We start from the raw sequence: 16,279 nt of genomic DNA on the forward strand, positions 1-16,279 counted from the left end.
CTCATGGTTGTGAAGAGGTTTTCAATTGTAAAAATGAAAATGAATATTCTGTAAAGCCTCTGCTCTTGGAGTCATATGAGGTGGCCACTCAGACTGTGCCAAGTTGATTGAGACAGCCCGAAAGCCAGGAGTAAAGTACTGAGATCTGCAGCCATTTTGTCATATCCTTAGACATTTCACCTTCCAACTACTCACTGCTCAAACACAGTAGTGCAGTCTGCAGCTACTGCCCTGCATTTACTGCATCCTGCCAGGACATGCCAACTCCAGTAGCTACCCTGGTAAGTCTCCACACTCCCTCTCCACCCTATCAGGTAACCATTCAGCTGAGAAGAGTAATATGGGGAAACTCACTGGTTCCCAGCCATTCTCTCTGAAAAGTTTGAGAGAGAGCTAGAAATTAGATCTTCCTACTGCAAAAGGAGAGGCCCTTACCGCTTAGGCTAAAGGAGACTCCATTAGCAATACAAGGTCCATGATACTCAGTTCGGCTATTCCAGTTATGTGGAAAGCAGTGCCCCACAGTGGCCTGCTTGCCTCCTTTTAACTAAAAGTACGGGGGGTAGGGGGTGTGTCTAAACCCAGCACCAAGGGGGAGAACATTACTCAAAGCACAAGTTAGAAAGTGAAGGGGTGGGGGCGTAGGTTGGAGGGAGAGAGCAGATAAAATTTGAGCCACCAGAATAGACTGCAAGTAGGACTCACTGCAGCTTTAAATGCCATCTTAAAGATGGTCTTTAGACACCACCTGTAATCTGCTGCTCCTCCAGGGAGCTGCAGCTCATTTCCAGCATATGGAGATCTCTGGCTCCAGAGATGAGTAGATTTACTTAGAGACTTTGCTCCCAGCATTAGACCTTATGGAGGGGAACTTGTGCCAATTTGTCTGTTTGCCCCATCTGTTAATTGGCTCCCAAGCCCTGAGCAACAAGCAAGCAACTGCTGACCAGATAACTATGTGGAGGAGGTAGAGAAGAGCAAAGGCTGAAGGAAAAAAAATAGTTTGTTCAGTGGAGCCAAGGAGAATTGAGACATGGCTTGAACCAGTTACTGGTCCTCTCTTCAATTCAGAAGTCTGGTAATGGCCCAGTAGAGTCAGATTGGAGATCAAATTTTTAATACTATGGATGGGGAAGCAACCCTTTGGGTCACATGACCACTATTAGGGAAGTGAATGGAGCAAACTGATTCACTTGCATATCATAGCCCTTCAGATACCTTTGGCCCTGTGTAATATGCATGGCAAAGCTGCTGGAACATGCATTTAGTTACAAGGTATTCACTCTGGAAAGCTAATTTCTAGAACCATTGGCTTTTCCTGGGAGTTCTGCCACTCATTTCTTATTGTCTATAAAGGCACTAGAACATTAGGAGCTGATCTTGCCCAATATCACTGCTGTGGCACCTAGGATGTAGCAACTTGAACCCAGTTGTGTTTAGGTAGAGGACAGAGACTGAAGCCAAAGCAAGAGTTTGTGGATAAGAGCTTCCCCATCCCAATATAGAAATAAAAGCAGCTGTGCACAATCACCATCTGAAGTGCTACAGCAAATCCAGCTTATCCACAGTGCATCATGTGTTCCATCTTAGTAGCATCCAAAATTCTTCTATTTGAGAGTTTATCACCAAGAACCTATCAGCATGTCAACATTCCAGTTTGGTGCTTGCTTACACAAGTGTATTAGATGGTACACAGTGAACACCATAAGTTTTCCCCAGAAGCCTGCCAGTGTTAACTGGCATTGGAAAACAGAAGGCATCAGGTCTCATATCTTTGGGCTGGGTGGGGAGGAGAGAATAATTTTAGGCACTCCAGTAAATTTGGAAGGACTGAACCAAGCACATAAGACATTGCCCACTTGCCAATGCCATGTAACTCACCATATGGAGTCCCTGGCCCAAAGTCATTGGCTGCCTCCACCATGTACTGGGCCAGCAGCTCCCCATTGGTAACACGAGATGGCACCTTCCGGTCTAGTTTCTCATAAAGGAATTCTTCCACTCTGACACCTGGAATGAGAGTGCTGTCACAAATGCAACTAGGGAGAGCAGAAAGGGAGATGCTCCCACCCACAGAGCCCTCACATGACAATAGCCAGTATAGGAGGCCACCATGCTTGAGACAGAAGCATGAGTAAAAGGAGAAAGAGGGAGGTCAGTTCTCATTTCTTGCCCTCTTTGGAATCTATGGGCAGGTTAAGGCTACTGAATGCCAACCAGATATTGACATACTCCATCTTTCTGCCTGTCCCTGGGGATGGTTGTATCTTTGCAAGCACCACCCTCAGATTTCCCCCTGTAGATCTGATTCAGCAGAAATCACTAGCTGTCGGGAATTTCTATTAACTCCATTGCTGTTGTGCCAGTTAGAGCACCAGCACTGTGCAAACTTGCCACAGAATCAGTGCTTACTAGGGTTTGGCTGCAGCAACACCTCAGTCTGATGCAAGATCTTCTCAGTCCAGTTCTTTGTGCAGTCTGCCTTGGCCAGAAGGTTTTCAAAGTGGGCATCTAGTTCAGTCTTCTCAGCCTGGCCCAGCTTCTCCTCTGTGAACTGCAGAAGCAGGGGAGAGAGAGAGAGAAAAGACATTCTAAGGTTTGCTCCACTGAAGCCAGGGTGCTAAGCCATTTGAAGAGGTTTCGTGAGACCTGCCACATCTAGTAGGTTAGACATGCCCCCAAAGAATGTTCAGGGAATGAGCCCATTAAAATCCTCATTACAATTCTAATGCTTTTTTTTGTCTGTAGATCTCCAAGAACCTTACAGGTGAGGGCAAGTATTGTGTACTGTCAGCATGGTAGAGAGCATTGCCATTGCTGAGTGACTGGTGGAAGAGCTAAAAATAGAACCTGGTCTGACCTGCATTTAGGACTAGCCTACCTCCCTTTAGGAGTTAGTTATTAAAATCCAAATTAATTGGAGGATAGAGTCTAATCAGATTGTTTCACAGTTTACATGTCAAGCACTAGATAGTTTGTCCCACAGATATCACATTCCTTTATGAAGAATTAATGTGCTCCAAATTTAGGGCCCACTTCTGCAACATGCAGGCTTCCCCCAACTCCCACTAATACTGAGTACCTTGCAGAATTAAGCACTAAGTTTTCAAGCACGGGGAGAAGGTCGAGAGTCATCTCCAGAGTTTACCAGCCAATGTTCCCAGATGTGGAAACTTTCTTACTGAGGTTCTACCACACAGAATAGTTTAATGTCTAATTTTATGACCAGGGAACTCACTTGCCATATTCCACATGCTGCTTCAGTGCAGCATCCCACCCCAGCTCCTTTGCCCAGATATTCTGGGCAGCTAATAAACCCTTCAGGCCAGCGTCCTGGGGAGAACTCTCAGCCTAGAGCAGGGGTTCTCAGACTTTTGTACTGGTGACCTCTTTCACACAGCAAGTGTGTACATTGAGAACCATGAACCCCTGTTGCTGGCCCTCTAATTTACTTTCTAGAGTATCAGGACCCACTAATGTTATTGAAACATTGAAAATACCTGGTACAATCACATGACAAGATTAAGGACATGGAACCTTGAGTACAATGACAGTCCTGCCTGATCCTCCCTATTCTACCACCCCTTCCTGGCTGCTTCTCAGGCTTCTGTCTCTTTAGCCTAGGAGAAGAGCCTGAAGCTGGGAGTCAGACTGGAAGGGCCTGAGCCAGAAGGCAGTGCTCTGAAGTAAAAGCAAGCCAGAATTTTGCAGGCATTAGCTTGAGCCTCAGCAAGAAGCACAAGGAGTGTATGGAACCTGGAAAGGAAGCCTGGAAAGCAGAGGGGCCTGATAGAAGCAGGGAATGCTGGGTGTGGGCAGCTAAGAGATAAAGGCTATAGGAGATGGTGATTCTCACTGGAATAGGCCTGAAAGACAGTTGAATAGGGAGATGAGACAGAAGGTACCAAGACAGTGGGAGGCATGGGTTCTCACCATAGTGAGCCCAAGTCAAGGTTTGATCGAATGCTGGGAGTTGAATGGGACTAGAAGTACTGGAGGTGGGATTTCTTTGAGTAATCTGTTTAAGATCCTGGGTGAAGACTTGGGAATCTTGGTATACCTGAGGAAGTGAGACTGAAGGGACTGGAACTTTGGATATTGTTGTGGGCTTTGAACTGGAGAAGCCTGGAAGGGGCGGGAACAAAAGTGTGACTGGCATGAGGGCCAAGTCATACAAGGCAGACTGCCCCAGGGCCAGAGTGACTGTTGGGAGGGGTTGCTAGACAGGAAAGTTGCTACACCATACCCAGCCTCAAGCTGAAAGGAATTCACACTTCCACATGTTGACTAAGAATTTTTCCTGCTGATGGCAGAATCCATATCTGCCTTTAAATAATCTTAGCCAGAGTCACCATAACAGCAAACTAGGGCTCCTCTGATATTTGGCTCTAGGCTATCAGCACTTTTTATTAGAGCTTTTAGAGATGAGGACACTGGGGAATCTTTGGCATTCCCCTGCTGAGGCACTCCTCCCTTGCAACAGGAGAATTTCTCATCTCAAATTTAAGAACCTGAATGAAGAGTCCCCCTCATTCCCAGAAGGGCTAGAGATACCTGTGAACAGCTTTGTGGGGAGAGCCCTACTTCTATTTCCAAAACAGTCTCTGCTTATTCTCCAGTCTAGAAATTCCTGCCAAGCATCTGCACCAAGAGGGCTGGTGTGTTTGATTGAGGTCTCAAAAGCCATTTATGGTTTTTAGGTTGGTTATATACCTGCTGAAAAGTCAGACCTCTTCCAGAGACAGCTGGCTTCAGACAGCCTGCAGATGAATGGCTGTTGCATTCCCTTTAGCACTGCCTCCTCTAGGCTTTCCAGTGCTTTGGGACTTCACCCATTACTTCCACAGGAAAGGCATCACCTCCAGGTGTCATTGCACATTTACAGCTCAGGTGCTACTTCCTTAAGTAAACATCTCTTCCCCCCCACCAGTCTGCTCCATTTGACAGAGTAGTAGATTGACTGCTCATGGCCCCATACCACACAATAGCTACTGACACTTAACACTAAGTCCTTCAATTCATGCATGCAGAAAAAGTTGAACAGCCTATTTTGTTTTGCAGTTATCCTTCTCATATGTGCTGGATGACTGTTGCAAACCCAGGCTCCAGAAGGAAGCAGGGCAGCTGGGGAATCTGACAGAGCCTGTGACTCAAGTGTATGTAAAAAAGTGAACTTTCAGATTTCCCTGAGAGTGTTGCAACACACAGTAGCAAGTTCAGAGGCAATGCATGATTTGTCATTAAGTGGATGAAAAGGCATCCAAGAGACTGTAGTTCACATACAGCAGTAATGGCTACTTTAATTTGCCTATTCTTGGCTCTGCTAGTTGTGTCCCATTTTCCCCCTCCAAACCTCATACGTTTCTTTTCAGGCCCCTCAGGATACAAGTTACACCAGCTGAGACTCCATTACACTAACAGGGCCAGATTGAGGGCTGGCACATACCTCCTAGGTGATACACGGCACTAGTGTGAGAGGAAGGTGCAAGTTCACTTACTTGAATCTGAACACCTAAGAATTGCACTTACCCCTGAAATCTAAACCTTGCTTTGGGGCCTGTATCTACTCAAAGCATCTCCCATGTGAGACTACTTCTAGAAGACCCAGAACAAACAGCATCTAGAAGCAGCTGTGCCAGTATCCTATGACTGCTGCACAAAAGCAGCGGGGAAGAAAACAGCACAGACATTATCTACAATGCAGTAGATTTCCCCCTGCCCTGGCACTGCTCCCTAAGGATGTGAGGTCTAGGGATAACCCATAACTCCTGAAGTCCAGCTGCTAGATCCTTCTATATCCATTTACTGGAACCTGATTGTAAGAGGAACTGGTCCCAGGCCTGAAATAATTCAGCTACCTCCTGGGAGTCAGTGGGCACTGCACACTGCCAATTGGTACATAAGGATCAGCTGATTGCAGATATTTCTTTTTTCTGTCCCCCAGGATGATGCTCATGCACCTCTGACCCAGTTAAGTATCTGGGCTTGTTTTTGTGCAGGGAAGCCAACATGCTAAATGAATAATGCAGTGCAGTCTTCCACTGAGTGCTACTCTCACTCGACCAGGGAAGAGAAGGGTCATGCTGCATTCCAGGGCCTCAATAATTCATTGAGGGGTTGGGTTTCCTATTGAGGCTTGGGCAATCAGCAGGAATAATCTGTGCATTGTTAGTGCTTATGGAGACAGAAGCACAGTGAGACAGTTTATGGGACCCCTCAATTGGGGAAAGCCTGAATGAACCATGCATGTTAGGAAGAGGGCCTAGCAGGCTCTGCACAGCAGCTAGAACAGCATTCAAACCCCTGGGGACAAGAACTGCAGCTTGCTAGAATCCCCATCAATTCTTGTGATAGAGATAGGAGATGCTATACTTGCAGCATGGGAGGAAGTCCTTTTGGTGTTCAGTAGTAAGGTATTAGACCAGGTCCTAGAGACAGGTTCTGTCCACAGTCCTCATGGCTCAGGTAGCAAGACAATCACCTGTGGTCAAACATGGGATGTACCATTTTCTTTGGTCAAGTAATTTAGTGTTTAAAAGCTTCCCAAGGTGGGTCAGTGGCACCTACTCCCTGAGCTATACCTGCACCACATTAGTCATACACTGGCGTATGCAAGGCCTTGACATTTACAGCTTTAGCTGAGGAAGTTACAATCCCTTGGAAAGCCACACTGCCAAGCATCTGTAGAAGATTTCTGCCCTTTCCTCCTTAACATGGTGCTCCGAGAACATCTTGCTGTACAACACTCAAGAGGGCAGGCCCATGTGAGAATGGCGAAGATGGACTGAGATGCAAGGCAGAGTTAAGGTCAATGCAGGAATCTTAAATTTAGATTTCTTTACTTTTAGTGTTGAATTATTTTACTGAGATAAGGTTTAAGGTATATTCCCCACCTTAAACCTTAAAACAAGAAGCAGCTTAGAGGCCTTTGAAATTGAAAATGTGGTTTTCTACAAGCTACTGGCAAGTAGAACATGTGACAAGGCTATATCTTGGAGGTCCTGCCAGTGGGTTTTACACAGTGCCTGTGACATTGTGTAAGCCAATTGCCCTTGGCTGCTGTACCTCTGCTATTTCAGAGACCACCCACAGAGGATTAATAAAGTTTGACACCTAAAGAAACTAATCTAGGCAAGCTTCATACAACATAGGCAGTTGTAGTAAGGAAGCTTCACACTGCACTCCCCCTGTGGAGCACCACTTTGAAAAATGCTATTGCAGCTCACAATATGCCCTCAAACTGAAGCCTAAACCCAATTTGTATCAAGCTCCATACATAGCCTTCTTAGCCAACCGTGAGTCAGAGCAGAAGAATGGGATCCAAATGAAGTGCTTGTGTTGAAGTGATATGAAAGCCATTAACACTAGGCTAGTCTTGCAGATGCTGGTATAGTGTTAAATCCATTTTAAAATGCCCCTTCAATTTTTTTTTAAGTCTAATTGAGTATACATTGCCTATTTGTTACTGTCAGAAGGACCATTTGTGTTGGAACAAAAATAGACGGATAAGAGGCTGACCAAATTGCAAAAAACAGTAGCCACACAAGATCTACTTGATCCTGCTTAAAAGACTGTCCATTGAAAGTACTTCCTATACTTTCTCGTCATTGATGTTGGGAATGGGGATGTCCTTTTCAAAAGGAAAAGGACAAGAACTGAGCCTCACATCTGGCTGCTAGTATTAGTTGTACTACTGGGAGTTAGTGTCTGAGTTTATGGGTTAATGATACACATTATGCATTATTTGAACTTTAATAACCAGTTTCCATAAATATAAAAAAGTAAAACCAGGTACATCTGCTCAAGTAATTATTTCTAGAAACCCCTGAATAGAGAAACATCCACTTTTGCTACCTTGGCAGAGAGACTAACACCAGCCACTTGTCTGCTTTGATGTTCAAAACAGTCCCTTTTAATATTTGAGATTCCCATTTCTATGGCAACAGAGCCCACTTACAGATCAGTCCAGGGCCTCACCATCTCTGAGAGCCAGCATGTCTATTATTCTGATCAAAGGAAAATTAACAGAATGAACTGTTTGAAGACAGTCGTCAGCAAGCTGTGCCAGAAAGCATCTCCCACATCCAAAGCATCCTCCAGAATCCCAGTGCACTGCATCCAGTCTCTGGAGCAGAAAAAGCTCAGGCTAGTCCATGAAGCTCAGGTGGTTGGCAATTGTGATGCAGGAGCACAGCATGGACTGTGGTACAACTCCATGCCAGGACCAGGCCTCATGCACAGTGAGGCCAGTGCAGTACTGGAAGGTGTTGCACTGTTAGGGCCCTCCATCATCCACAGCAGAACTACGTTAGCACTAGAGTTTAGCTATAAGTACTGCTAGCAAGATTATGGGACTGCCGTGCTCAGAAATTTTATTTTAAGGGGGGAGGACAGATGTGTTATAGGCAAAACCCTTTGGATCACATGGTGCATTGGACCCATTATATGATGAGTCCTTTCCCAGTCAGTCTACCCCCCTCCCCCAATTTATGGAGCAGAGCAACACTTGATTATGCTGCAGTGTTAATTGGTTTATTGTTTCTCAGACTGAAGGCTTGGTCAAACTGTAGTGCAGTCTTTTACCAATTACATAACCAACACAGCTTACTGGTCTGCATGCCAACAGAGTAAGATCACACCTGTGGAGCTCAGCTCTGCAGGAAGGGAGCCTTTCTGGACTGTGCAGTCAAGCTAATGACATGGGGGGGAGGCAGGCAGTGACATAAGGGACTCCCTCACAGCAAGGGAAGGCAGCTGCCAGAGAGCTTCTGAGCCATTCAAGAAAGGAACCCCATTTGCTAGCAACTGTCTTCACCAGCAAGCCTTCCACTAGTCTTCTTCAGCCTCCTATTCCAGAGAAAGGCCAGCAGGGCAGGTCACTCCCTAGCTGCTGTGCTGAAACTCAGATCTAGGAGCTGCCTCCTGCTCTGTCTTTCTAAAGGGCAATAGCATAACAGTCAAATGTGGCCCACTGAATGTTGCCTTATAGGGAAAATGAGGAAGGAAGAGACTCACCCAAGATGCAATAAAAAACAAGATGCCAAGAAGGGGACTAACACGTAAAATTTACCTTTTCTGCCAAGATGCTGCACAACTTCAGTACTGCTGTAGCCACCTCTGCTTGAACTTGCAATATCTGGAGCCCATGGCTTCATCTGCACTGGGAAATTTACAAGCCCTCCTTGCTTCAGAGCACAAGGCAAACAACTTTGCCTGTGTGCAGGAATCAATGGAGTTCAGGGACCTGTTGTAGCAGTAAGTTCAGCAGAAGTTGGTCATAACTCTGGTTGAGCTCAGCTGATTTTGTCTATGTCATGAGGCCAGACTTTTTACACAAGACTCCACAAACAATTTGATGGGGGCATGGTGCGGTTGTATTTGACGCAGGTTCAGATAATGGTTTTCACATTATGGACAGAACCAAGGGGTATCCACCCTTAAGGGGGAATGTTAATGAGTTCCTTTCCCACATTCTAGTAGGGGATGGAGATTCTATGGAAACAGGAGTTAAAGATCCACTGTCTGGCTAGATGTTCACTCTCAGCCAGACAGCCTGTAACATGAGTGATAGCCGAGTACATAATGGCTAGTCCATTTGCCTCCCAGCCACTGCATTTCCAGAAACATTTTGTTAAATGCCTTGAGCAGCAGGAAGCAACACCAGGTGCTTTACAAAACTGAGTTCTAGTCTAGCCAACTCAGAGTCCCTTCCCCAGGAAGTTTGCTGTGCTGAAGAAAGGCAGCTACAGACCTGCTCTCCTTTCCACTCCCTCAACCATAACAAAATAGCAAAGATAAGCAAAGATACCTGGGGGGGGGGGGGGAATCACGTTACCTCTGCTCACAACCATTTACCCCTTTGTGGGTGTATATATCTGCCTGTCTGGCACCATGATGCAGGAGTCTATGCTGTGACTAGCTTTTCCATCCAAATACCAGGCCTCTACTTGGACAAGTCAAATGGGACTAATCTCACTGGTATGTTTTAGGGGGAGGGTTTTTCCATGAGCACTATTCAACTCACCCTATCTTCTCCCACCTACCAAAAACCTCACAAAGTCACTCCCCTGCTACCAATTGCCCTATGCTGGTTTCTTTTAATTATGCCTGTAATTAATGTGAATATTCATATGCAAGATATTAAGTGGGCGTAGTAGCCAAGAAATGATTTATAAACTCTTCTCTGCACACTAAAAATCACTGATGTGAAGAGCTGCTCATCCCTAGGCTGGCTCCTTCCTACACCCTGTACAAGTCTTTGATAAATGATCTTTATAAGGCCTTCCAAATCTAAACATGACATATCTTTGCAGCATTTCTCCTTCCTTTTGTTACCAAGATATTTGCATGAGAACAGGATTGTTAAGCTTTCCATCTGCTCCTTATTCTGTACCTGAACTAACTATTTGTCTTTTCACTGCATCTGACTCATTGCCATAATAGACATGTTTACAATCAACTAGCTTCTTGAGGAGCCTGCATTCTTGTTGACCTGATGAGATTGAGCTTACAAAGAGCTCTTCATCTCTCTCACCAACATAAGTTGGTCCAAAAGATATTACTTCATCAACCTTGTATTATATCCTAGGTCCAACATAACTACACCACTGCATGCATTCTCCTGTTGAAACAGGCAAGTACACAACATACTTACCCAACCCCCTCCAAGTTAAGCGATCAAGAGCGCCCATGTGCTACATCAGAACTGTCTTAAGTTTCAGTTCCTTTAAGCCAGTTTAAAAACTGAACAGAAAGTTCCACAGACCCCTTTTTGAAGGCTATAGCTGGCACATGGGAAGGAACAAGCTTCAAATAATTGAGCTGAAGCTAGTCAAGAAGAATGGAGTCTTACCACCCACTACACTGACTGGGGTTGTGCAACTGGCTACCCTTATAGAACCAGATTTTGTTCAACTAAGGACCACTCTGAAAACATGCCAGGAAGCAAATAGTAAACCTAGTTTGCCAAAGCTGGGCCATGTTTCAGTCAGTTACCCCAGCATTCAGTGCTCACTCAGATCAAGCAGGATCACTGCATGCCACAGCCTTTCTACAGCTGTAGGAAGGGAAGTCAGACAGTCTGTTTTCACTAACAAGGTCAGCTCCCAGACTGCTGTGCTGGGCAACACAAAATGGGGAAGAGATGGCCAGCCCTCTGTAGAGATAGAGGTGGTTAGGGACTATTTAGAAAAGCTGGACGTGCACAAGTCCATGGGGCTGGACGAATTGCATCCGAGAGTGCTGAAGGAATTGGCGGCTGTGATTGCAGAGCCCTTGGCCATTATCTTTGAAAACTCGTGGCGAACGGGGGAAGTCCCGGATGACTGGAAAAAGGCTAATGTAGTGCCCATCTTTAAAAAAGGGAAGAAGGAGGATCCTGGGAACTACAGGCCGGTCAGCCTCACCTCAGTCCCTGGAAAAATCATGGAGCAGGTCCTCAAAGAATCAATCCTGAAGCACTTAGAGGAGAGGAAAGTGATCAGGAACAGTCAGCATGGATTCACCAAGGGAAGGTCATGCCTGACTAATCTAATCGCCTTTTATGATGAGATTACTGGTTCTGTGGATGAAGGGAAAGCAGTGGATGTATTGTTTCTTGACTTTAGCAAAGCTTTTGACACGGTCTCCCACAGCATTCTTGTCAGCAAGTTAAGGAAGTATGGGCTGGATGAATGCACTATAAGGTGGGTAGAAAGCTGGCTAGATTGTCGGGCTCAACGGGTAGTGATCAATGGCTCCATGTCTAGTTGGCAGCCGGTGTCAAGTGGAGTGCCCCAGGGGTCGGTCCTGGGGCCCGTTTTGTTCAATATCTTCATAAATGATCTGGAGGATGGTGTGGATTGCACTCTCAGCAAATTTGCGGATGATACTAAACTGGGAGGAGTGGTAGATACGCTGGAGGGGAGGGATAGGATACAGAAGGACCTAGACAAATTGGAGGATTGGGCCAAAAGAAATCTAATGAGGTTCAATAAGGATAAATGCAGGGTCCTGCACTTAGGATGGAAGAATCCAATGCACCGCTACAGACTAGGGACCGAATGGCTCGGCAGCAGTTCTGCGGAAAAGGACCTAGGGGTGACAGTGGACGAGAAGCTGGATATGAGTCAGCAGTGTGCCCTTGTTGCCAAGAAGGCCAATGGCATTTTGGGTTGTATAAGTAGGGGCATAGCGAGCAGATCGAGGGACGTGATCGTTCCCCTCTATTCGACACTGGTGAGGCCTCATCTGGAGTACTGTGTCCAGTTTTGGGCCCCACACTACAGGAAGGATGTGGATAAATTGGAAAGAGTACAACGAAGGGCAACGAAAATGATTAGGGGTCTAGAGCACATGACTTATGAGGAGAGGCTGAGGGAGCTGGGATTGTTTAGTCTGCAGAAGAGAAGAATGAGGGGGGATTTGATAGCTGCTTTCAACTACCTGAAAGGGGGTTTCAAAGAGGATGGCTCTAGACTGTTCTCAATGGTAGCAGATGACAGAACGAGGAGTAATGGTCTCAAGTTGCAATGGGGGAGGTTTAGATTGGATATTAGGAAAAACTTTTTCACTAAGAGGGTGGTGAAACACTGGAATGCGTTACCTAGGGAGGTGGTAGAATCTCCTTCCTTAGAGGTTTTTAAGGTCAGGCTTGACAAAGCCCTAGCTGGGATGATTTAACTGGGACTTGGTCCTGCTTTGAGCAGGGGGTTGGACTAGATGACCTTCTGGGGTCCCTTCCAACCCTGATATTCTATGATTCTATGATTGTTCCAAGTTCCCAGAAGGATACTTGCATGCATCTGCTATTTGACCTCGTCCAAGAGATGATCTAACAGAACCGATCTAGTGCGACTCCAAGAGCAGGGATCACATTTCTATCTCAGAACCTTGCTTTGCTCTCCAAGAACATGGGGCAAAACCCAGCCATTTTACCACATGTATGGGCACAGTTAAGACCATCATTGCAGAGCTAAAGCGTCTCCTTCAGAGTTATGATCTAACAAATATTGCACTACAGCACCTCCAAAGCTGCTCAAGCTACTGTCAGTCATCCTCCTCCCTCTTGCTCTGCCACCCCTTTTCAAGCCACCTCTGTTTAAAATGTGAAGTCTCTGGGATAAAAAGTCTTTATGAAGTGCCTTGCACATTTCCAGGTACTGCATGGACAATAAGAAAAGGAGGACTTGTGGCACTTTAAAGACTAAAATGTATTTAATGCTCAAATAAATGTTACTCTAAGGTGCCACAAGTCCTTTCTTTTTGCGACTACAGACTAATACAGCTGCTACTCTGAAACCTGCATAGACAATAGGACTTTGGCATACTAAACTTGTCAAACAAGGCAGCAGCCTGCTGCCCCTTGCTACCAAAGGGGATGTAGTTTACTTAAGTTCTTCCTTCTCAACGCTCCCAGTTTGTTCACCACCATTCAAGACACAGCCCAAAGCTTGGTATTCTTTGAGCACACCCACCCACCCCTTTTTCAGAGAGTGGAATTACAATTCAGATATAGAATACAGGCAAATCACCGATAAAGCTGGTGTTAACAGTTTCTCTCTGATCATAACCCGCACTTTACAGTCTCTTCATTGCATGATTTGACACTTACTTCGCCTTTCTATAGGGCCCTCCATGCAAGAATCTCAAGATGATTTACAAGCATTATATGGCTTTGGTGCAACTGCACCTGCAATGATGTTGAGTTCTGAGTACCCCATTTCCAGAATGGTGGATTAAGACCAGAGGTGGGATAAGAGTTTGAAAAACAGCAACAAAGTGATGAGCAGACTAACTTAGAAGGAAGTACCAAGCAAGCAATTTGGTGGTAGAAAAAAAGAATAGGAACTCAAATCTCACCCATATGCTCTAGCATTAACCAGTTTCCTCTCCAATGACCTGAGGCCCACCACCATACAAAGGAGGGTGCCAGCCTTTAGGAGTTTTGTTCAAGCTGCTCTTACTCTGGGGCAGGAGAAATTCTTCTTGCCTGCTTGAAGCAGACACCACAGTCCTACCACAACTCACATGCAGGGACTCAAAGCTGCTTTACAATAGAAAAGTCACTGGAAATGCTAAACTGAGGTTACCCTCCCTATTTCTCATTACAATCCTAGCCCTCTTTTTCTGGCATTCAAGGGAAGCTAGAGAGGCACCTCCTTCAGGGGTAGAAGAGGATTTATCTAGTTCACACTTTCATAGATTCATAGATACTAAGGTCAGAAGGGACCACTCTGATCATCTAGTCCGACCTCCTGCACAGCGCAGGCCACAGAATGTCACCCACCACTCCTATGAAAAACCTCACCCATGTCTGAGCTATTGAAGTCCTTAAATCATGGTTTAAAGACTTCAAGGAGCAGAGAAGCCTCCCTCCAGTCAACCATGCCCCATACTACAGAGGAAGGCGAAAAACCTCCAGGGCCTCTCCAATCTGCCCTGGAGGAAAATTCCTTCCCGACCCCAAATATGGCAATCAGCCAAACCCTGAGCATATGGGCAAGATTCACCAGCCAGATACCCAGGAAAGAATTTTCTATAGTAACTTGACCTAGAAAGGTGTAGACAGGAATGCTAGTGCCTACCACATAGGTAGCTTCCCCCATAAATGTTCTCAGTCATTCCATTATTCCCACTGACATAAGGGAAGCAGTCACTTCCCTTTGATGCACCCCCAAAAGTCTTAGAGTGAACGTTATATATGCTAGTCTGTGGTGGAGGCTAACAGGAAGAGTCTCCCCTACAAAACCCCTAACCATAATTCAGGATGCCGACTAGGATGGAGAAGCCATAGGACTAGAGGACAATGTTCATAGTCAGGATGCTTATACAGGAGGCTCTTGGTTTTTATGTCCCCTACTTCCCCCCCCCCACTCCTGCCCCAGCATTTCTAGTTATGGGTCTTGCCAAGAGCAGGGTCATTCTACGTGCCAGGCATGGGGAGCGAGAAGCCCATTGTCATCTTTCCACGTACTCCCAGGCTAGGCTTCAGAGGCAGGGCAGAGTCGCGTAATGGGCTCACGTCCCCTTCAGGAGCAGGATGCCCTGCGGCATAAGGGTAACGAGAGAACCTACTTGACACACACGCCCCCCCCCCCGCCGAGTGCGGGCAGCGCTGCAGCCGTGCCCCAGAGACCCCCCCCCCCCAAAAAAAAGGTTCAGCCTCACACTCGCTCTCCTTGGGAGCCCGCCCCCCCGCACACCACGGGTTCGAGCCAGAGGTCTGCCTGCTGTAACCCGAGGCAAGGCAGCTAGTTGCAGGGGGCTACACCGCACCAGGCTGCCGAGCAGGGGAGGGGGGGGACCCCGCTCCACCCGCTCCTAGAGGCGACACAGGTTTCTCTCCGCCGTCAGCCCCTCACGGACCAGCCGGACGCCCCAGGACTGAAGACGCCGCTTTCCAGCGAGGAGGGGACCCGCCGCCAGACTGCAGAGCCGGCGGTGGCGGACCGCGAAGGGGGGGGGGCGGGGGCGGAAACCCCCAGAGTCGGTTTTTTCAGGGGGGGAGCCGAAAGCCCCGGAACAGCCTCTTCTAGGACCCACCCCCCGTGGGGATGCGCAGCCGGAGGGACCCCCGCTCCCCCTCCGCGCACCTGCACGGCCCGGCTGAAGAAGACCCCCGCGTCCGAGGCCAGCTTCTTCATGTTGAAGTCCATCCCCCTCCCCGCGCGCGCCTCCGCTCCAACGCCTCAGCCGGCAGGGGAGACTAGAGCGAAGCCGAGTCAGCCTTCGGCGCACCCGCCCCTTTATAGGGCCCAACGACGCCCTCTGGCATCCTCGCGGCTGCCTCTTAAAGGGGAAAGCACCCGGCCCGCCACCCCCTGCCGGGCGGCCTCGCTGTTGTCCTGTGTGCCATGGCAGCTTCGTGCAAGACCAGGCCTAGGCCCATGGACGCAGCGCCGGAGTCCTATTGGGCGGCTGTGTGGGCCCTGAGCTCTGGGGTAAATAAGGAACCTCAGGTCCCCGAGGATGCCGCTAGCTGACGCTGCCCCTTTAAGAGAAGCCCCTCCCCTTTCCCTCTCAGCGTGCCCATCACAGTCAATCAACACTGACATGTATGCCGTCCCACAGGGAAGACTGCTCTTTGCTGCTCAACCGCACGCTCCTCTGTCGCCGCTGCCTGGCCAGGGCAGCCAGCTGATTGGCCCGCCCCGGGGCGGCACGCTGTTCTGATTGGCTGGCGGTAGGCGGCCTCCTCCGCGTTCCTCCGCCTGGTGGCTGTCAGGTTAGGCTGCGGCGCGCCGGGGAAGGAGACGCTGCCCTTCCGAAGCCATGGGATGTGCCTGGGTGAGAACGGCTC

The 16,279-nt window shown here is 47.6% G+C and overlaps 2 protein-coding genes across 14 annotated transcripts in view; one reads left to right on the plus strand and one right to left on the minus strand.

The window, feature by feature from the left end:
- Positions 1-15,978, minus strand: part of SH3GLB2 (SH3 domain containing GRB2 like, endophilin B2) — a 38,974-nt gene extending 22,996 nt beyond the window's left edge. For 2 of the 8 annotated variants that reach the window (XM_038374409.2, XM_038374407.2), the window contains exons 1-3: positions 15,573-15,733; positions 2,413-2,554; positions 1,882-2,010 (exon numbers count right to left, since the gene is read on the minus strand). In XM_038374409.2, coding sequence (XP_038230337.1) covers positions 1,882-2,010; positions 2,413-2,554; positions 15,573-15,635 — 334 coding nt within the window. In that variant the 5' untranslated portion in view covers positions 15,636-15,733. Of the gene's footprint in view, positions 1-1,881; positions 2,011-2,412; positions 2,555-15,572 lie in introns of all 8 variants that reach the window. The other 6 variants (XM_038374412.2, XM_038374410.2, XM_038374414.2 and 3 more) reach the window with 5 other exon arrangements.
- Positions 15,979-16,094: 116 nt separating this feature from the next.
- Positions 16,095-16,279, plus strand: part of MIGA2 (mitoguardin 2) — a 35,070-nt gene continuing 34,885 nt past the window's right edge. The window contains exon 1 of one of the 6 annotated variants that reach the window (XM_043498861.1): positions 16,095-16,266. The gene's annotated coding sequence lies outside the window, so the exon portion shown is untranslated. The remainder of the gene's footprint in view (positions 16,267-16,279) is intronic. The other 5 variants (XM_043498859.1, XM_043498860.1, XM_043498856.1 and 2 more) reach the window with 5 other exon arrangements.

This window comes from Dermochelys coriacea, chromosome 16 (genome assembly GCF_009764565.3).
Source record: "Dermochelys coriacea isolate rDerCor1 chromosome 16, rDerCor1.pri.v4, whole genome shotgun sequence".
Classification (NCBI taxonomy): Eukaryota; Metazoa; Chordata; order Testudines; family Dermochelyidae; genus Dermochelys; species Dermochelys coriacea.